This window comes from Pangasianodon hypophthalmus, chromosome 24 (genome assembly GCF_027358585.1).
Source record: "Pangasianodon hypophthalmus isolate fPanHyp1 chromosome 24, fPanHyp1.pri, whole genome shotgun sequence".
NCBI lineage: Eukaryota > Metazoa > Chordata > Actinopteri > Siluriformes > Pangasiidae > Pangasianodon > Pangasianodon hypophthalmus.
Window position 1 is genome coordinate 14,679,311 of NC_069733.1, and position 21,603 is coordinate 14,700,913.

Below are 21,603 nucleotides of genomic sequence, written 5' to 3' on the forward strand. Positions count from 1 at the left end.
TCAAGTCAGTTCAGTCATTACTGGAGTTATCTGCATTTATGCTGGCGTGCATGACCTTTTATCTTCCTGCAAGTAAGAGCAGACGCTTTATAACCACACAGCACTATGAATCGTGCTGCATTTTAACCATGCAATATGTGGTTGAATGTAGAGCACCACATAATGGTCAATTTGTAGTTGTTCTTCCACACAAAAATTGTTTCTCAAACCTTCATTGGATAGTTAAAGGGTTCTACTTTGAACTCTTTTTTTGTAAGAGCGTACATTTTAATTTGTTTCTGATTATTTGGTCAAAACTTAAGTAAGGAATAAACCACTTCAGGACACGCTGTTATAGGAAACTCATCAACAATGTTGATTACTATACAATAACAAGTGTTTTTACACTACAACTATTTGCCAGCTCCACAGGTTTAAGAATGACACGGTGTACATTATATCTGTTTATAGTTACGTTTAATGTTTTGGAATGTCCGTGAATACAAGTTAGTTCCTGTAATCACTTATGTTATTACAGCTATAGACAAATAAGCGCATTAATATAAACCTGTGAGTTGCCTTGCAGCTGGAACTACTATCCAAACTGTTGTTCTAGGAAATTAATCAACAATATCTGACCATTCAGAAGCAAGCATTGAACAGAGCTGGGGCATAACAGCATTTAATAGTTCCTACCTGGGACTTACATTGTACAAAGGTTAACTCAGCCTTCAGGGTTCTTCAGTTTGTCCCTCTGGTGGAGGCGTTAAAGGTTCTATGTAAAACCCTACACATTGGATTGTTAAATCAGAAATGGTTTCTAAGTGGAATCCCTATAGGAAACTAATAACCTAATAAATATCCACATTTATAATGTAAATTTATAATTTATAATCCACCAAATAAATGAATGTAAATGTTGAAAAAAAGAGTAGCACTAAAATCTGAGAGGAGCGTTATCTGTAGAAGTTATTCCCTTCTTCCTCAAGAAGAGGATGGGTTTCATTTTGCATCTGGTTCCACTGAAGGGTTCATCTTAAGGAGTTTTCCTTGCTGTTGCCTCTGGCTTGCTCAGCAGGGATCTAAATATAAATCTCCAGATTTCTATAAAACTGCTTTGGGATGATATCTATTGTTAGTGCTATACAAATTGACTGTTCCATTTGAACAGAGAACAAAAATAGTATTAAAGCACACAGCCACCACACAAGAGTAGATCAGTATCAGGGTTCTCAAAACTCTGATATTGGTATCATGCTGAAAACAATGGTGGGATTGGTGCATCCCTAGAAACTACAAATCTCAAACAGAAAATGTCTTTCTCTATCCATTTTGAATGAATCTTTCTGTCCTTCTCTCAAGCTCCTCTATGTAAAAGAAGGCCTCCTCATATCCGTGTTAAAGCGGGCATACTCAGATCCATCCTCCTCATCCTGGCACATTCTTGTGACCATGAAGCACTGATAGTTCCACAGCAGAAGCAGAACCATGACAAACAGAGCCACCAGGACCAGAGCCACCACCAGGAGGCACTGTTTGTCCAGATGAGAACCTAAATGTTTGTATCTCCAGAGCCATGTTTTAAGCGGTGACTCAGAGGGAGGGGGTGGTGAAGTGGTAGGGACATCTCCAGCATGAACTGAGCTCTGTGGCTTGCTCATGGTTCAGGTTTTACCGGCTCACCTGCAGAGAAATCAAGAGGATAGGGCAAAAAAGCAGAATGAAAAGCCTGCAAAAACACATTGTAAGATCGTGTGTGCAGTGTGCACCAGATTTGACTATATCTATAAGCCTGTAATGTGTATTCCTAGCTATTTTCATCTAGTTAGAGGGTTTATGCTGCTTGAAATTTATGATTGCATGTTTATATATAAACATGCAATCATAAATTTCAAGCAGCATAAACCCTCTAACTAGATGAAAATAGCTAGGAATACACACAGGAGAAACACCGTTGTAAACTGAAATCTGTGACTGCATGTTTATATATAAACATGCAGTCACAGATTTCAGTTTACAACGGTGTTTCTCAATCCTGGTCCTGAAGTAACTTCTAGTCTTTGTGGTGTTTTCCTTTCACAGCAAGTCCACACTTTGGTGATGTCATCAAGGTGTGGTCCTACTATGGAATTAAATTTCTGTCAAAAGTATCACACATAATTTGTCAGGCATCAAACAGAACAACTTCGAAGGGAATGAAATGACATGAAAGAGCAAAACTTAGCACTTACAGTTTTAGGATTAGGAATATTTAGTGATTAGGAATTTCCTTCACTGTCAATTTTGAAAAATTGTGCGATAATTTTGACACAAAATTAATTTTTGACACAAAATAATTTTGACACAAAATTAATGTTTGAAAAAGGGCGCAGTGAAGCTTAAAATGAGTAATGAGAACCCTACGGCAAATTAGCGGCAAAACAAGGAGCGGTTATTCCTGTGAAAACTGTTCTGGTGGGGGCCACGGGTGTAAGCTTCCATGTAATAGGCTAATGTGTTGTTTAGATTTAGTACAACATGTTAGCATTCAATTTGATGTAGGGCTCCTCACTGCTAGTGAGCTCTGTCAGCCCAATTCAATTCATTTCAATTCAATTTTATTTATATAGCTCTTTGAACAACTGATATTGTCACAAAGCAGCTTTACAGAAATCCAAATACAAATTTAGATTTATCCCCAATGAGCAAGCCAGAGGCGAAGATGGAAAGGAAAAACTCCCTCAGATGACATGAGCAAGAAACCTTCCGAGAAACCAAAATGACAAGGCATCCTCTTCCGGGTGTCACCAGATAGTGAGATTGAAAAATCATTACTCTTTTACTACTATATACTATAGAGTCAAGACATTAGTCAAGACATATAGTACAAATTTCATTAGTATTTTAGCTTTAAGGCTATAGTGTCCAGGTGAAATTTTCCACTGTATAGCGAATGTGATTTGTGTGTAATTTTCAGAAGGTGCAATCATTAGGCTGTCCAAGTAAGACCATCCAAAGTCATCTTTAGGGTATCCATGTTTTACCATCCACAGCAACCTCTGCTGTAGTCTTCATTATGCTAGGTACCAACAAAGAGCCTGCACATTTTGATTGAAGCAGCCACAGCTGATCATAAAATTAGGGTGAAATGTTCAAATCTTCTGGTTCTAGTAAGGACTCTGGCTGCTCCATTCTGGTCTAACTGGTGCTTGTCTATGCACCTACTGGAACATCCAGAGAGCACGGCGTTACAATAGTCCAACCTAGAGGTAACGAATGAACTAGTTTTTCTGCATTTTGTATTAACATTATATTTCTCATCTTATTCAATATTTATGAGATGAAAAAGGCTGTTCTAGTAATATTACCTACATGAGCTTCAACTGAAAGACTGGAGTCAATAATCACACCAAGGTTGTTCACTGCTACACATGGTGTAACTGAAAGGCCAAAGCTTATTTCTAGCTGCCTGGGGTCCTAGTAGAAATATTTCTGTCTTGTCAGAATTCAGTAGGAGAAAATTAATTAGCATCCAATGTCTAATGTCTTTTACACATTCCTCAACTTTGTTAAGCTGGTGTCTGTCATCTGGCCTTGCTAAAAAATGTAGCTGTGTGTCATCGGCATAGCAGTGTAAGCTAATACCATGTTTAAGAATAATTGTATCCAGAGGTAGCATATATAAAGAAGAGAGCAGTGGGCCCAAAACAGAGCCTTGTGGAACACCAAACTGTACTTTACTATGCATAGAGGAGTCACCATTTACATCTACAAACTGATCGAAATCAGTGAAATAAGACCTGAGCCAGCAGAGAGCCATTCCCTTGACACCAAAAACATTTTCTAGTCTATCCAGAAGACTATTATGAGCTCCGGTATCAAAAGCTGCACTAAGATCAAGCAACACAAGCAAGATCAAGCAACACAGGCCATTTACCACTTTAACCAGTACTGTTTCAGTACTGTGATGAAGCCTAAATCCTGACTGAAAGATTTCATGAATGTTATTCCTATGCAAGCCTGAGCCTAACTGCTCTACTACAACCTCTTGTCTTATTGTCACCGATTAACTAGGCTTGTTGTAAGACTATGAGCTATGCTGCAACAAATGTGAGCAGCACCTTCCAAGTAGGATTTATACCATCCTGCCCTAAAAGACCAGCCCTCAAAACTACTTCAACTGTCAATAACATTAGGTAAGCTATGTGCAAGGCTATATACTGTAACAGTATTGGACATCGCCTTCGCTAATTTACACAACTCTACAATGCTACTCTTAGTAACCTCTTGCTGATGAAGGCATATCTGATTATACCTGGATAACTATCTTTGAAAACTGCTTGCCTAAAACCCCAACAGGCTTCTCAGCGAATGCTTCACTGTGGAAAGCAAACCTCTTTAACACATGAATGGGAGAGGAGTGGTGCCCTTGTGGGTGAACCTTAGCGTTAGCTTGGCTTTGCGATTATTCCATTGAGTTGTCACCCATTTGCCCTGCTGTAAAGGCTCTAATGCCGGAGTTGAGGGTTCACTACCTCTGCCTAAGGCACCCAGACATTCCCCTTCTGAATTTATGTTGTTCTCGCTCTCGCTATCCCTTACTCTAGCATCTGAATGCGCACCTCTACTGCTGCAATCCTCTCCATTAGAGAGCTAACTAATATGCACTTATCACAAATAGAGCTATTATTAACAATGGTAGAAGGGTGAATAAACATCCTGCAACTCACACACTCAACAAGCTCAGTGTTTTCAATGTTGAATGGTAGATGTACCTTAGTTGTAGCTTTCTGGTGATGATTTTAGGCAGATCCAAAGTGGATGGCCAATTTGTTGTCTTTAGACAAAAGAAAACTAACAGTGTTCTTTGAAAAAATTGAGAAGCAAATATGTATGCACTAGAGGGTCATATAACATTTTTGAGTAGTTAAAAAGACAGAAAGAGAGGTCAAATCTGGGTTGTAGGGATGGGTAGAATTTATTTTACAGTTAAAGAAGTCCCTGGCTGCAAAAAGTTTTTGTCCATGCTGAAATGAAAAAACTGCATGAGGTTTCACTGATGTCACAATTTCTCGGTGTTGCTGCATCTCCCAATGGTCTAAAAATACACACGGAAATGAAATTTTCACAATGCAGTGCCATTAAGCATCCACCCAAATGTCTTGTGAGTAGATAAGAGGCAATGCACTTATTCAGATTCAGTAACTGCATATGAAGTAACTTTTCTAGCTGAAATCATTTGTAGTCACTGCATTTCACCTTTGCAAGGGAGTACATCCGTTGCCTGAGGAACGGCTCAGTCCTCTCAAGTGTCACTTTGACAACTCGGTCAGCGAGCACCACTCAGCCATATTGCCATGACACGAGCAGCCTGCACAGCTTGTGCTGTCACTTCACACTGCTGATTTATTTTACAGCTTCATCCATCTGTACTGAACATATTAAAGGCAGAAGCAGAAATAATGAAGTCCTACCTCACTGCTTGTCTCCACACACAGATTGGGCTTGATCCTGTCTGCAGTGTAGGGAGGTGGTTTAGGACGTGTCCACTGTCTGTGCAGATTTGGTCTGGTACATTTGGACTCTTCAACAGGTCAAAAAAAAAGACAGACACACGCACACAGAGACTCTGACTCCACCCCTTTGATTGCTTTTGGCTGCTCAGCCATGACACACACTGACCCTTAAGAATGGTCTTCTTAAAAATCATACCTGTAAACCTTTGATGCTGTCTGCATTTCATAATAATATTCAAATAAAGGCTCAAAAGACAAACTCAGTATAGATCGAGCCTTTGGAAACAACAAGTAGCTTTGAGTCATCTCCTTTGTGTCTCCTCAGATCAAAACTTCCTGGATGACAGCAATACAAAAGTGTTATGTCTTATTGTTCTATATTCATTTGACAACACAACATAGACACAGTGTTGAGGGATGTAGATGATTGCTCCCTGCAGTCCCTGATGAAAAATTGTGATTTCGAATTTAAATGTCAACACAAGCCATGTTGCAAATAGATATTTGCAAATATGATTGCAACTGTTGTCAGTTAAAGCGAGAATAAAGCAAACTGTGTATTAATTTCTGTCCCTGTTCACATGGATTACTTATTATATCTGTTTATGTGCATTTTTATCATTTATTGTTTATTTGTATTGTATATATATATATATATATATATATATATATATATATATATATATATATATATATATATATATATATATATATATATGAGCCCTATCAAATAATATACATAGCTATGCAAAACGAAAAAAAAAAAAAATTATTTAGTTTTAAATCTCTGCATGGCATGACACCAAATCATAACCTCCTCTGCACAAATTCAACCTCAAGAGCATCTAAGCAATTGATTTTAAACTATTCTGTGCATTCAAAAGAGGATTAAATGTGATTATGGAACAGCTTTTTCTCTTTTCTTTTTTTTTAATAAAGGCATCCCCCGTAATATACATTTTTAATCCAATTTAAAAGCATAGTTTTCTCACATCTGAGTCTCTTTAAGGTCTGTAGCATTGAGTCTTCTATTTTTGTCCTGTCTTGTCATCTGTGGTTTTATCTTTGACCTTTTTTAAATTGTTTAATTCATTTATATAAATAAAGGTGAGTTAAATGAAGAAATTGTTTAAAAATATTCTTAAAATTGTATGCACATTCATTTAGAATCAAATTTTAATTGTATAATTCATCTTATTTTATTTATGATTTTTATTTATTCCACCTATTCTAACTGTTCTTACCTTCTTGTATATAATAATATTTTATTATTTTATTATAAGAAAGCAGCTCTCTTTTTTCACTCTCTTCTGATCATGCTTCCTACAAAAAAAGAGTTAAAATAAACTCTGACTGGAAATAAAAAGTACTTGATTTAACTTGGCTTGAAGTAAGCCTACACTGTATATAGATGTGAACATACTGCATACACAAAGTCCCGGATTTGTATATATAAATCACTGTAGGAGCTAAAGGTTAAATAAAGCCACCCACTTTTTCATCTAATCATTATGTTGTAACCCCAATACTGTCCCTCTCCTGAACATTTGTAACTCGCCTGTGGCATAAAACTGTGAGAAACTCCACAAGAACCTCAGTATGAATTAAATATCGCATTGATTTGCTCACATACTGAAACTAGAAACCACTTCCCTAAGCAATGTGCAGGGAACAGTGAACCTGCCAGCTTAAAGAATAATTCAAACCAGTTTTGCATCTTATATATTTTTATTGGCACATGAGAGTATAAGTTTTGAACATATATATTTATTTTTTTATCATCTCACAGAATAGGACTGGCCTTCAAAAGCACATTTGGTGATAAAAATCAACAAGACCTGGCTGTATCTATATTAAAATTGTCTAGAGATTCACAAAATCACAATGTTTGTGTCAGATTGGACAGGTTACATAGCTGTTTGTTTCTGATCTGCCTTTGCTGTTTTTTTTTTAAATATATTAGCACATTATTCCTCAGATCTGTAGTGCATCCTCAAGGATTTCCACTACTATCACAATAAATATCATTTCTCTTTATCTGATAAATCAGGAAAGCATATTTATCCATTGCTCGTACTTCATTTCAATTGACTATACTCAAATGCTTGAAGCATTGCAGGAATTTCACAGTACAAGCTTGGCAGCGTACTGACAGCGTACAAAGGTCCACTTATTCTGTAGAACCTCAGCAAAAAAAAAAAAGAAAAGAAAAAAATTAATAAATTAAACACTTCATGTAACATTCCCAGCTTACAAAATATATTTTCACATCAAAGCCCTCGGAAAGATTGTTTTAAGACAAAAGTGCTATACGGTGTCCTAGCATCACTACCATTCACCGTGTGTACTAGTACAAGTCACAGAATGCAAACGATCTTCCTGTAGTTGACCATTTAGCCCAGAAAGCAAAAGCTGAAGCTGATTAAAGGAACGCAGAAATGTAATATTACTTCCACCGCCATCTATATCAATAAACAACCATAATACAACACCGATTACATTAACACACAATCCTGTTTGTAATATGAAAGGTACCCTTTGGGTAGAAGATGGACGTCACACTACACTACAGAAATTATTACAGAGAATTTCAAGCAGAATTAAATATTAAAACCCTCTACTCAAAACATCCTGTAATAATAGCTGCTTTATTAGATTTTACGCCACTTTTTGGATCCCTTTCATTTGTTCATTGAGTCTCAAAGCTTATTTTTTTTAAAAAATCTGCTACATTTTGCACTTTCTAAAAAGACTTGATCACTTGACTTATTGTTAAGAAAGATTGGAGCACATGAAAAAAATTACATAGAAAAAAAAAACCAGAGAAAAGTAAATTGATCCACAGTTTTGTTGGCTTAACAGATCCAGATCACATCAGCAAAATGTTTTTTTTGGAGAAGGCAATGGAGAGAGTGACATGATTCGAAAACTGCAGGATACAAGGACCTGAATAATATCTACAGCATTATTTACAGTAGTGCATAAAGGAAAGCTCCACCCTGAACCTTATTAAACATTTATATCAAAATATTTTTGACGTGATTAGCGATTCTAGTGCTAGTTTGTTGGTTGGTGCTGTATTCTCGTTATTTTTGTGGGAAGTTAGCTGTTGTTTGTTGTTCTGATGTTGCTAGTGTGGTTACAATGGTGTTTAATAGGAGAAAAAAATTAAACCTTCTCAAACATAAATGATAAATGATCAGGTTTAGCTGTTAGCTTGTAAAAGAAAAAAAAAAAAAAAGAGCAAGAGCTTCTTTTTTCACTCACCATTGTTCTACATTTAATATCATATTAATGAGAAATCCAACACAGAATTAGTAGAGACGTTGGTGCAAACATTGGACTCAAAGTTCCACAATGGAATGCAGCTATACTAGTCTCAGCTCTGCTAGTTAGCGATCTTGGAGATGGGAAACAGTGATGTCTGTATTAGCATGAAAGTTAAAGCTTTCGAAGCTGATCTGTTTGAGCAGAGTGTACAGATTTGGATGTGAGACAGCTGGATGGACTAAAGGACTAAAGCGCCGCTGCATCGCTCTCTTTAGGTGGATTTAAAACAAGGGCTAAATCCCACTAAAACACTATTATCAGGTAGTCAAACTGCATTGTGGGTAAAATAGAAAACCAAAGTGGAAAAAGATGAACGTGATGAAAAAGTTCATTACAAGACGTTATTGAAGATCATGTTAATTATTAAGGTTAGTATACAAATCGTTCAGGGTGGATTTATCCTTTAATCTACTCTACATGTATCGTTTATCTATTGCCTAGTCTAATAACAATACAAATAGCAATCAGAGGTATATTTTACATCAGCAATGTACAATATACAAAAATGTCCTTGCAAATGAAACATGAAACTTAGTAAAAGTTAGTGTTTAAATCAGCTACATATATTTTAATATGCGGAGAAGTGGAGGTAGAGTGACCACTGAATGAATCTGCAAGTATGATAGCCAAGCCTATGATAAATAGAACTAATTTTCTAATAATTTTTGAAGAACTTCTTCAGCTATTAGCATGCTTTATGAGTGTAGAAAATGTGGGAAAATGAAGCTGGGTGTTTCCGTGTGTGGGAAATGTGAGGGCGTATTGCGGCAGTACGTTTGAGCTCCTAGGGCTGCTTATTTTTTTAATTTTTTTTTTGGCAGTTTCTTTCACGTGTCACAGTCGTGTCCTGGGCATGTTCGCAGAGGCCTGGGGAGGAGGATGGAGGAGGAGGATGGAGGAAGGTGCAGGATTGTGTTTCTTTGTTTGTTTTGTTCAGATGAGCATGTTGTTGGCTCAGACGGTGACGTTGTTGATACAAAGGGATCAGCAGGTCTGGCACAATTTCAGTCAACCCCCGCCAACCATCTCCTCCTTTTCTAGTCTCCCTGTCGCACTCTCGTTATGTCTAGCTCTCTTTTTTTCACACCCTTGTCTGCGTTCACACCACCGTGCTGACGGAGGGGTCGGACAGGTTGAGCTGGCCGGTGATGTCCGTGGGATATGGCTACAGACGAAGGGGAGAAAAAAACACGACAGGAATAATAATTGTTCCTATTAACATTAATGCGTAAATAGCTTCATTTGGCCATTTAGTAGTAATTTTTCATTAGTGAGACAAATCCCATTTCCACCACAGGCTGTATTTGCCCCAGACTAAATGTGGAATTACTAAATGTCAAACATGCTGAGGACGTTTTGGACTTCTCTTTGAACCTTATTAGTATGCTTTTTTTTTTTTTTTTATTTAAAATGTACAGTGAACAGCTAAAATTGCACAAGAACTCATTAACACAGCACAATACATCTTGCACTTGGTCTAGAAATGTCTCTCAGAGGAATGATATAATGCAAGAGCTCGTGTCTCCCAGCCCTTAGCTAATAATTTACCAATAACTCAGAAGTATGATCACTATAGTAACCGTCCTAATTAAACACAAGAGCAGAAACACAGAGCACCGAAATGTCATTAACGGTCAACATTATTGCAACATAACCTTTTAGATTATTGATTTTACATCATTTATTTTCCCTGACCATTTAATACATTGATTACATATTACAGTGGAAGATATTTTAAAAAGGTTTCTTATTTATGGGTCAAAGATGAAACGAGGTTTACGGAAAAAAGAAAAGCTACACTCATAGAAAACAGGTTCCAACTTTTAGAAATATGCCTGAAAAGTTCTACCTTGGTCTCATCAGACCATAACACATTTTGCTACATGGGTTGAGGTGATTTAGGCAGGCTTGGAGGTTTCCGTCTAGCCACCCTTTCTCCACTTGATGATGATCTAATGTTTTGGAAAAAAAAAAATCTTTTATATCCCTCCCCTGATTGACATGTTGTGACAGTGAGATCCCGTACATGCTTTGTAAGCTGTTTGTGGACCATGGCTTCCAAGAAGATGTCAAGAAAATCCTACAGAATCTTTATTTTAATATTCATTTTATTTCTTTTTTGGAACCTTTTCTGATAAGGAAACCCTCTGTTGCAGGGTTGTACATAGAACCTTTAAAGGTTCCCCGTGAGACAACCTTAAGAACTTTTTGGATAAAGGATGGTTGGCTCTATTTGGAACCCAACTAAGGAACGTTTTAGATTTACCTTCTAAGAGTGTAGAATTTTTAATTTATCACTTTTCAGCAGTTTCTGTTTATAATTCTGAGTCAGTAAAAGTGCACTTTTTAAAAAAGGTTTCCTCAAGAGTTCTTTGTGTAGGTACGAGTTCTAGCTACATGAAAGAGTTCTGTTCGGATCCTTTTCCGATAGGGAAACACACTGTTGTAGGGTTCTACATAGAACCTTCAAGGGTTCCCTGTAAGGGACAAAGTGAGGACCCTTTAGCAAGCTAGTACCATTGTTATCTACGAGTACAAGAGTGAAAGTGCAAGCCTGATTCGTCTTTGACCCTTAAATGTGAATGTTTTTTTCTCAGCGTCTTTTACAGTGGAGGTAAAAGCGGGCAGGGCAGCATGGGGTGGTGGGTGGCCTCACTGATGACCATGTTTGTAGTGTGAGCATTCCCAATCACAGCCTACAGCGCCACCTGTCTACAGACAGGTGAACATCACGAGTCTACTTCTACAACAACAACCACAGGAGTCATGCTGATAAAGAGGAGAGAGGCAGTGTGGCATGTGGCGTAGACACCGACATTTACAAGTCCATTCAAATCCATTTATAAAGAAACACACTGATATAAAAGAAAAAGGATGATTAGGACTGAGATGGGTAAACATCTGTCTAAAGAGACAGGATTTTTGTATTGTTTGTACTTCTGATGAACTCTTTCCTGCATTCTACATGTGACCTGAATGAATCTACAGTCCTATATTTCTAGAAACATCATAAGCCTTAAATATAATAATAGCACATTTCTGCCTTTCCTCATTTTCTATTCCTTGTATCCAGATGGGGGAAGTTTTTCAATTTATTTGACTGTACTCTCAAATGCAAAGGATTTGAGAGTTTTCAAAGTCGACGATAAAAGGAACATGGAGACCACTCCTATGTTGGATGTTTTAATGGAAAAAATAAAGCAGGCATCATTTCACATGTAAATGTGAAAATTTTAGAGATAAAGAAAAAAAACCCAACAATGCTCCAGAATGTTGACAGTCAGAACCAGAACATCAAACCTAAAAATTGAAGACAGTGGTACCTAAAAGACAAAAGAGTAAAGCAAGAGAGAACCAGAAATAATGATGATTGTTATTGTGAGATCTGTCCCATTCTGAACCTGTAGGAAGATTCAAAGATTGGCGCAAATATAAAGGGACGTCTATCAGCTTGTACTCCTCTGTGGAAAGAACTGAAGGATGGGCTTGAGTCAATAAGGCTGCAAAGAAAACACCTGAAGGTTAAAAACAGACCCTGCTTTGGGAATAACCAAGGTGATTTTAGAGTTACGTGCTATTTTTTGGTTTTCTTTAGCTGGTTTTCTTTAATTAACCATGGAATGTGTGTGACATCGACCACATAAAATGGGAGAATACAAGGGAGGTGGAAAAAACACAGAAATACGCTTTTGTTAACAAGACTGAGCAGTGAAAGGGAAGACAAGGCACACATATAAAGAAAGGATGAAAATTAAAACAAAATAAAAATGTAAGAGCATCAACTTAAAGTCCCATCCAGGTTAGGCGCAGGAGAAAGTCCAGCACAGGCTTTAAAGGAGAGTCTAGCTTAGCCTCCTGTAGGAGGGACTACCTTACGAGGTCATAACCCACAACCCCTAAACTCATATACTCCCTATGACTATACTCAATACGTTGTTCCCTGATTGGGCTTTCCCAAACAAATGTCTGGATGGAGCACTGATGGCTGACTGACAGACACGTGGCCATGACCGTAACTCCATGTGTGAGGGGTGGAGAGAGAGTCTGAGATGAGAACGTTCGTTTTTTTGCGAAGAGGGATGGAGGAGGTGACAGGAAGAGAGCGAGCGAGAGAAGAAGCCAGAGGAACAGGAAAGAGGAATTAGATAGATAGATAGATAGATAGAATCAGAAATGGTTAAGAAGTACAGGGCAGGGTGTCATTTCTTCATCTCCTTACCGTGTCTTTGGAGGACCTACGTCTCTTGATGTTGGAGGCCAGGTTGGTACTGATGGACCTAAAAGAGGCTTTCTTTTTGGGGTCGGGCTCTGCTCTACCACTTTTCCTATCCTAAAATAAATATACAGTATATGTAGAACAATTATTTGCGTCCAATCTACTACTACCACTATTATCCTACTAATACTACTAACCTAATACTAATACTAATATTACTACAGCTGAGTGTTTTTTTTTTTCTTAACCGCCGTCATGTGAGGAACATGGCGTCTCCTGTTCACTCAGCATCTCCATCCTGACATAGTGCTTTCATGCAGCCTTAGGCTTCTACAGAGCAAAAAGGACACTTATAAGCACTATATTAATACTTAAAAGTCTACTCGTACCATACAATCCTCAGGCTCTCGAGGGGGGAAGACCACTACTGAGGATGGCATGATTCAGATTAGAGCCCTCCCCAGTTATTTCTTAGCAATGGAAAGCAAAAAGCATTAGCGAAGCAAATGAGCAAAATGAGAAGCAATAAAGACAGAAATAAGCAGCTTTTTGTTTTGTAAAGGTAGAAGTGGTTCGTTTCATGGAGGAGGGGTGGGGAATGGACAACCAATTGAAAGAAAAGAATCTAAATCGAAACTCAAGACGGTCCCATTGCATTATACCCGGGGTTGAGTATAATGGCTGGGAGGGCTAAGGGGGGGTGTGAGGGCTCATAAGAGGGGGTAGGATAATACCAGGGAGGAGGGGGAGTGACTTCAACCAGAGGACATGCAGTACATGGAACCGAAAGGAAATGCAAAATGAATGACATGGCAGTTGACCTTGTCCGGTACTGTCCTTTACAGAATTCAGACCTGGTTTGGGGGCTACCGGACCCTGAATCCATCTAGTGGACACTTCCTTCGACTGAAAAATTGCAATTGCACTTTATTTCACAGTATTTGAGAATGACTAGCATGCTAATCATTATTATCATCTGCACAGGATTACATGATTGACCTTGTGTTGCCAATTATAGGAAACTCTAATAAGCAAGCTGAAAAAGCCTGTAGAATAAAGTGCATTTTATTATAAAATATTTATAATAATATAACAATAAGAGCACATTTCTGACTCGAAAGGGTCATACTTTTTTTCTATCATATATTTTTCTTTCTCTCAGGCAGAAGAGCAGGACTTTTCCATCACAATTCATCACAGTGTAACCAAGATGACATTTCAAGTCTTTTTTTCAGTAGGTCAGTGGAAGAACTCAGGGAAAGCATGACCGTGTTCTTTCTTTCATGCGCCTGTGCTTTCATCTGCTGCTTTTGAAACCCCTCTGATGAGCCAGTGTCTCAGTGCCGGAGAGCCGACTCAGAGCGCATGGGTTCTCGATCTGCACCCGGTATGCGCCGTTTGAAGTGCAAATGCCAGGGGCAGATCGGAGCAGTCATGCATTCAGAAAGCCACGGTGTGAGGGAGGCGAGCTGGTTCGTATCGCACCATGGGATGAGCTTTACACTTTCGGGTTTTGAGGGCAGATTTTCTTTTCCTTTTTTAACGCCCCAAAAAAATCACCACATGTGTTTCATCTCATGTACAGGTTTGGTTCATATAGTGCAGTGTTTATATGAATCCACATATTATTCATTTATTTGCTGGTTTGTTGTCTTTTTCCTTTAGCTCATAAATCACAAGAAAAAAGAAACAACGAGATCCTGATTTCCTCGTGGACCAAGAGCAGTCTAATTATACACTCTCATCAGTGCTGGCCCTGTGTCTCCATGTGGGTAGAATGTGTAGGCATATTAACCATAGTGACTTTGGTAGGCGTAAAAAGCCTTCAGGCCAAAACATGTCGTGAGGAAGACAATCAAGTACAAACTTTTAATATTTATGTCTAAATGACCTTGAGAGAAAACTGTGGGCTTTGTTGCTGTGCAGATTTTTTAAATCTTTCCCTGATGGATAATGAGTAGAAAATAAGTGCTATATCAATAAACAGTTTTAAAGTACCCCTGAACTCCAAAACGTTTTTTTTTTTAAATGATTCACTCCTTTTGTTTGGCTGATTCTGATGACAGACACATGGTTAACACAGTCATATTTTTACATTTTACATTTACAACAGACTTTCCTAGTACCTCTGTAAAAAAATAATAATAATAAATTCTGGAGCATTACATGTGAGATCACTTTGTAATCTAAAAAAAGGCTACAGATTTGAACCCAATATGTAAATTGTTAAAGGATGACATGATGCCCAGACACGTTTAACCACAAAACCTGCAAGCTAAGCTAACTAGTTAGCTAAATTGCCTAATATTTGTGATGAACAAAACCATGGTTTTTATGGTACCGTTGAATTTCAGCAGGTTTGGATGCTGTTTTAAAAATCTCTGAAAACATGCAGATGCTAATAAAGACTCAGTTTGCATACCGTGCATATTCATGATACCTAATTTGCATATTCATGTCTATTCATAAGCATGAAGGGGCAGAGATGTTCCTAGACCATTTGTAAATTCATGGGCACTTAAATAAATATTAAACAAAATGTATTTAACAATTCTGCATTATTTTTTAACATGTTCAGGGGTACTTTGAACACTGTGTTCCTCTACAGCACCACAGCTGGGCTTTTTCGTGTGAGTAGGGCAGGCCATGCTGTTTCGCACCAGCTTTTTGCTGTTGAGTAGGCCGGTGACTCAGCGTGTAGAGAGCCAGAGGCCAGCGGTGAAGGAACAGTGATCTGAACACACGCAGGATGAGTCTCTGATTCCTGCTGGAACCCCACTGAGACATTCAGCTAGCATGGCCTTTCAGATTGAACACTACCCAGCGTGCGTCTGCCCCACTCCACCATAGTGTGTGTGTGCCATGTGTGTCTGTATGTGTGTCTGTGTGTGCACTGCTTTGCTTAGTAGCAGTTTAGTTGAAGTGCATGAAGGAGCTGCTTCCTCATGATGCCCACAGTGGAAGACAGAAAAGGAATCAATCCTTGGCATGCATTTGCAGTGAACCTCTCATATTACTGTCCAAATTTGCACCTTATTTGCCTAAATCTGTGCTGATATTGTACTTGTTCATTATAATCAGGGGTTAAATTGGGATTTAGGGAGGTATTAGGTGAGAGCCCTTCTTCCTATATATGTATAAGGATGCATGAGATCCCTTCTTCCTACAGTATATAGTGGCAACAGTATAGCTTAATTTAGATAACTACAATTTGTCAGTATTCCTGGTTTGTTAGTTCAAAATGATTGAGATACATGATAGATTAAAAAAGGCCTTTTTTAAACCTATTAACTGAAAATATTTAATAGTCATAGTCATATCCTCTGGCCATATACATTCAATATCAATTCATATCAATTCTCATGATGTTAGCCTTGTGTATGAAGACATTTTTGATTTTGCTAGCAAGTCTAGTGGTTACTGTTTATCTGGCTATTTCAAATAGGCTAGCTAGCTATCATGCTAGCTACCTCAGTGACAAAGCTTTGGAATTACTTTGAATAATGTTAAAGTAGGAAAAAAGAAAAAGGTTAAAGGAAAAAGGTGAGGCATCCTTAACTAATTTATGCAGTGAGTTGTAGTTCTAGGAGTAATACTAATAATAATGCTAGTAAGGCTGGCCTGACTTTGGATGCTAGGTGGTGTTTCCAAGTATCTGAATACTATCTCAAAAGAAAGTGAATAACACATGATTAAATAAATAATTAGCCAAGATACCACATCTGACTGCTCAGTATATATATAAGCGTTGTTTAAAATAAAAACATACAATGCCCACCAGAATTAATAGTCGAAATGATTGTACAAAACACAATAATTCCAAGTTTCCACTTCAACAATTGAACAAACTATCTTTGTTCTCACAAAATTCACTCTCATTAGAAGTACTTTTTCAAGGTCTTTCTCTAAAAATAATTTGTAGCAAAATACTGACACCCCTAAAAAATCACACCTGAAAGAATTGTATCTGTTTCAGCAACTGTGCAACAATTACAGAAGTAAAATAAAAATAATGGTTGAAGGTATCTGGAGACTTGCATCCAGTGTGGTCTTTGATTAATAGTTGGTATTATAAAGCAACACATATTTTAAGTCACATGACAGTCTTCGTGGAAGTTATGTAAATGTGTTTGGATGAATTCCAAACTGCTCGCAATTTAAAAATATAGTGCACTACATAGGGTGGAGAAACCATTTAATTGCTTACATGGTGCACTTATATAGGGGGTAGGAAGGTAAAGATGAAGTTTCTGAATACTAAATAGAAAAAGAAATACCAAAATGACAAGTGAATACTCAAGTGTTTGATTAATTTTAGTCAACCCTAATATGTTATTCCAAAAAAATGTCAGAATGTGATTTATCAGATCGAATAGTTACACAGATTTCATCAACATGTTCCATCAAATTTTAAGACTTTTAAGGAATTTAAGTTTATTCGAATAAACCAATGGTGCTGGAGCTCCGCTCCCATGTGCTCACACCCTATTTAACCCCTGATTTTAACTACCTTAACTATACTCTTAACTATTATTGTAATTGCAGTGCACATAAATAAATATTCATTAATCACCATGCAAATTAGGTTTACATGCATTAATACATAGAGAGTTGGTGTTAAATGTAACCTTATTAACCCGTGGCTTACATTATTCTATGAGTGTAACATGCCTCTTATCAAAGCTGCACTCTTTACTTAATACCTATATCAAATTTGCCTCAAAATGACCCTTAAATTGAGCTCTCTATCTCAAAGCTGAAAGAAATCAACAATTTATTTGCATTCACTGTCATAAACAGAAACAGCAGGTAATAGCAGTAGGCAGCCGTCTAGAGACTCATGCAGACTCTTATCCTGTAGGAAGAAGGAAGAAAAGGGAGTGCCATACCTGCAGGTTCTTCCTCCAGACATTAACCGCTGCAAAGGCCAACTGCATCTGCTTCCTGCGAGCATCTTTGTGTCGCTTGTACGCAATCTCGATGAAGATGAGGAAGATCCCGGCGACAATGCCGCCAGCCACCAACATAAACACGCCTGCGAAACGAAAGTTGCAATATCTCACCGTTATCTCAACGTAAGTCCCATGATACGTAATCGTAGGCCATAAAACTTCCGTTGCAATATATATTCATCTCTAAAAAGACTGTTTCTACAAGAAGTGGCCCATACCTGCCATATTCTCAAAGGTGAGTGTGGCTGGGGCATTGCTCCTGGAGTCACACTCCTGGTATCTCACCCAGGTTTTATCCAGGTCCTCCATGAACCCATTCTCATGAGAGCTGTTGATTCAGAGTGCATACGTCCTAAGTTAGACCATTTAAATGAAGACGAAGATGGAAATGCAAAGCAAATCCAACATGGCTGATCTGATGCATTATGATGGCATTACCTGAGAATGGCCAGGGAAACATTCTGCTTCCACGGGCTGTCTTTACGCATGCCGATGCCGAAGCCTGAACGGAAGAACAACTCTCCCGTGGTGACCAGGTCACATTTCTGAGAGGCTTCAAACTCCAACACAGCTGAATCCCAGATAAACGCATGGAGTTTGCTAAAGTAATGAGAGGAACTGTGTGTTATTGCTGGTTTGAATCCTAATTTCTCCAAAGACAATTAGAAACAAGTCATTTATTTTTTTAGTTAGGTTTTTACACCTTTCTTCATTATCCCAATGAAAAAGGTCATGTATTGTATGTAAAAATAAATAATGACAAAATAAAATGATAGCAGTTTGCATTTCCTGTTCAGAATTTCATATGAGGAAGGAATAAAACGTTTTAGGATAGGAATGATAGGAATATGACAGGAAAAGATTCAACTTTTGGGTGGTATGGTGCAGAGTTACTGTTACCACCCCAAGTTGATTATTTTTCTATAACATCATGCCCCAAGCTGTTTTATTCAACAACAGACTTACAAAATTTACTTACATAATTACTCACTCTTATACCACAGCAGTGACAGCTGCCCTATCACTCGTCAGCTCCCAGTGGAGGAGGGTGAGGGCTAACACATGCTTCCTCCAAAACAAGTGCAGGTCTGGCACTGCATCTTTTCAAACAGCTGCTCATTCTGCACCACAATGCAGTCAAACACACTTGGAGGAAGTGCTAATTGCACTCTTCCATATACATGAGCTCACAGACGCCCACGATTGGCTAGCATCGTTCTGAGAGAGTAATGCTAGTCCTCCTACACAGATCACACAGCCAATTTTGCTCTCTTAGACTCCTGGCCACAGTTGTCTGCAGTCGGGATTTGAAATTGTATCTCTTGACAATAGGGTGAACGCTTTTCTGTTGCTCCGCTCATCATATACTTTGTGATCATCTCTCATTATGTTTATACTGTATGTCAAGACAAACACAACACCACAAATGGCTGAGCCGAATATGAGTTTATCTGTCTCACTGACCCGTCTCGCACAGCCTGGATGGCCTCAGCAGCGCTCTCGTAGTTGTGCTTTTCCATGTGTCGGTACATGGTGCTCAGCTCAACTTGACGCCGGAAATAAATGTCCACAGAGCTCTGCTTCACCGTGGCGTAGATGAACTTATCTGATGGGTTTCGCAGCTGTAAGACAACAGCACAACAGAAACTGTCCTCTTCAGCTGCACCAATCAATGTTACATCCCAAACAATCATTCAAGCCTGATGATTGTGGAGACCAATAACCAAATGTGAGCCTTTTCCAGTGGCTGTATGTGTGTCCTAAAAAGCATGCATTGATGTCCCAGAATCCAGCTTGTTGAACACCACTGAAAGCAAGCAACATGCTCTACTAACATTCAGTAGCAACACTGATTTGTCCTATTGTAGGGTATCCTCTGTATGCCTAATAATTTAATTTGATGTGGAGCTGGATTATGACAAATAACCAGGGGGTCTGCAATTCTATTAACTGCTCATTTGAATTAAATTGGGTGTAAAATGATGCTAATCACACTAATGTCCTAATAATGTGTCAATATAATATAGAAACAAGCATAAATTATGAAGTTTGAACCAACCTGCAAGAATAAATCTAGAAATAAATGTTCATATAATACACAATGCTGTAACACAGTGTAATTGATTTGAATTTCCCTTATATGTAGAAATATCACATAGAAAATTTCATGTGATCACATTTCAACATGTTATGCCCTAAGAAACTGTACATGTGAACTCAAGAAAACAAATGTGACATCAGGTAAAAAGAAATGTCAGAAATAAATGAATCATATGCAGGGAAAAAAGCAGATGTGAAAATAAATTATTTATGTCGGGAAAAAATGTGAAAATCGCAAAAAATTTGAAAATTCATTTGTAAAAAAAAAAAAAACAGGTGAAAATAAATGTATCATGTAAAAAAATCATTTGTAAATATTACGTAAAAATATGTGAAAATGTGTGAAACATAACATTTGATGTGTGTAAATTTCACATGTGAAACGTCAGCCACTAATCCCACATGATGGTCATGTGACTTTTCGGTAAGGGTTTTATGGGAGCAATCTTCAGAAATAAAACATTCAAATAGCTCCTGATGGTTCATATTTACTCAATAAGCTTAATATTTAAACAGGTTATCCTCAGAGGAGTAACCTGTGCTGTGATCATACATATTCTTTACACTAAACAGGGTTTGCAAAAAAGTCTGAGAAACACTTTTCTGTTTAAATATTAGATGTGATTTCAGCAGGGTAGGTAGGTTAGAGGTTTCCCATGGTGAAAGAAAGGCATCTAAAAATATGTGGTAAGAAAAAGAGGTTTGTTGCGTCCTTGACCGACTTAATTGCTCTTCCTAATACTGTACTGCATAAAACATGAGACTCATGGAGAGTGTAAAGGTGGTGTCTATTTTCTGTGCAGTTTTATAACATGCAAGGCCGGAGCCATGATCTCACCCTAGGGTCGTTGATGCCGGTAATACGCTCCTCAGGCCGATCCAACACTAGGAAGGCTGCCAAATTGGCAGTATAAGATGCAACTATAATCATAGCAAAACCAGCCCACACCATACCTAAAATCCTCGCCGAAAAGCTCCGTGGGGCACCTGGGGGAAAAGAGATGGAAGCAGTCACGAGACATGCCTGCTAAAAAAAAATCTATATATTGAGTAAATTCTCATGAGACAGATTGAGTGAGTAATTCTGTTTGCTGTCAGGTACCTTCTCCAATACCGGAGTTCAGAAGTACGCCCCAAGAGAACCACATGGCAGAGGATAAGGTGAGGGCATCCTCTTCTTCCTCTTCACTATTCACTTTAAACCTTCCAAATGGGCTGCAGAGCGAAGCACATCTCAACTCAAGACACTCTCACTCAAGATGTCTTCATCATTGGTATTATTTTAAATATATAATGTCCAAAAGTATGTAAACACCTGACTATCATACCCATACGTGCTCACTGAACATCCCATTCCACACCCATGGGCATTAATATGGAGTTGGTCTTCCCTTTGCTGCTATAACAACCTCTACTCTTCTTCACTAGATTTTGGAACGTGGGTGTGGAGATTTGTGCCCTTTCAGCCACAAGAGCATTAGTAAGGTCGGGCATTGATGATGGGCAGTTTCATCTCAAAGCTGTTCGGTGG

General features: G+C 38.2%; 1 protein-coding gene across 4 annotated transcripts in view; it reads right to left on the bottom strand.

The window, feature by feature from the left end:
- Positions 1 to 7,221: 7,221 nt before the first annotated feature.
- The window catches only part of grin1b (glutamate receptor, ionotropic, N-methyl D-aspartate 1b), a 32,513-nt gene continuing 18,131 nt past the window's right edge, over positions 7,222 to 21,603 (bottom strand). For 2 of the 4 annotated variants that reach the window (XM_026931222.3, XM_026931223.3), the window contains 8 exons: positions 21,175 to 21,287; positions 20,911 to 21,059; positions 19,437 to 19,594; positions 18,411 to 18,572; positions 18,191 to 18,300; positions 17,910 to 18,055; positions 13,024 to 13,134; positions 7,222 to 9,969 (listed from right to left, as the gene is read on the bottom strand). In XM_026931222.3, the coding sequence (XP_026787023.1) occupies positions 9,904 to 9,969; positions 13,024 to 13,134; positions 17,910 to 18,055; positions 18,191 to 18,300; positions 18,411 to 18,572; positions 19,437 to 19,594; positions 20,911 to 21,059; positions 21,175 to 21,287 (1,015 nt within the window). In that variant the 3' untranslated portion in view covers positions 7,222 to 9,903. The remainder of the gene's footprint in view (positions 9,970 to 13,023; positions 13,135 to 17,909; positions 18,056 to 18,190; positions 18,301 to 18,410; positions 18,573 to 19,436; positions 19,595 to 20,910; positions 21,060 to 21,174; positions 21,288 to 21,603) is intronic. The other 2 variants (XM_026931224.3, XM_026931225.3) reach the window with 1 other exon arrangement.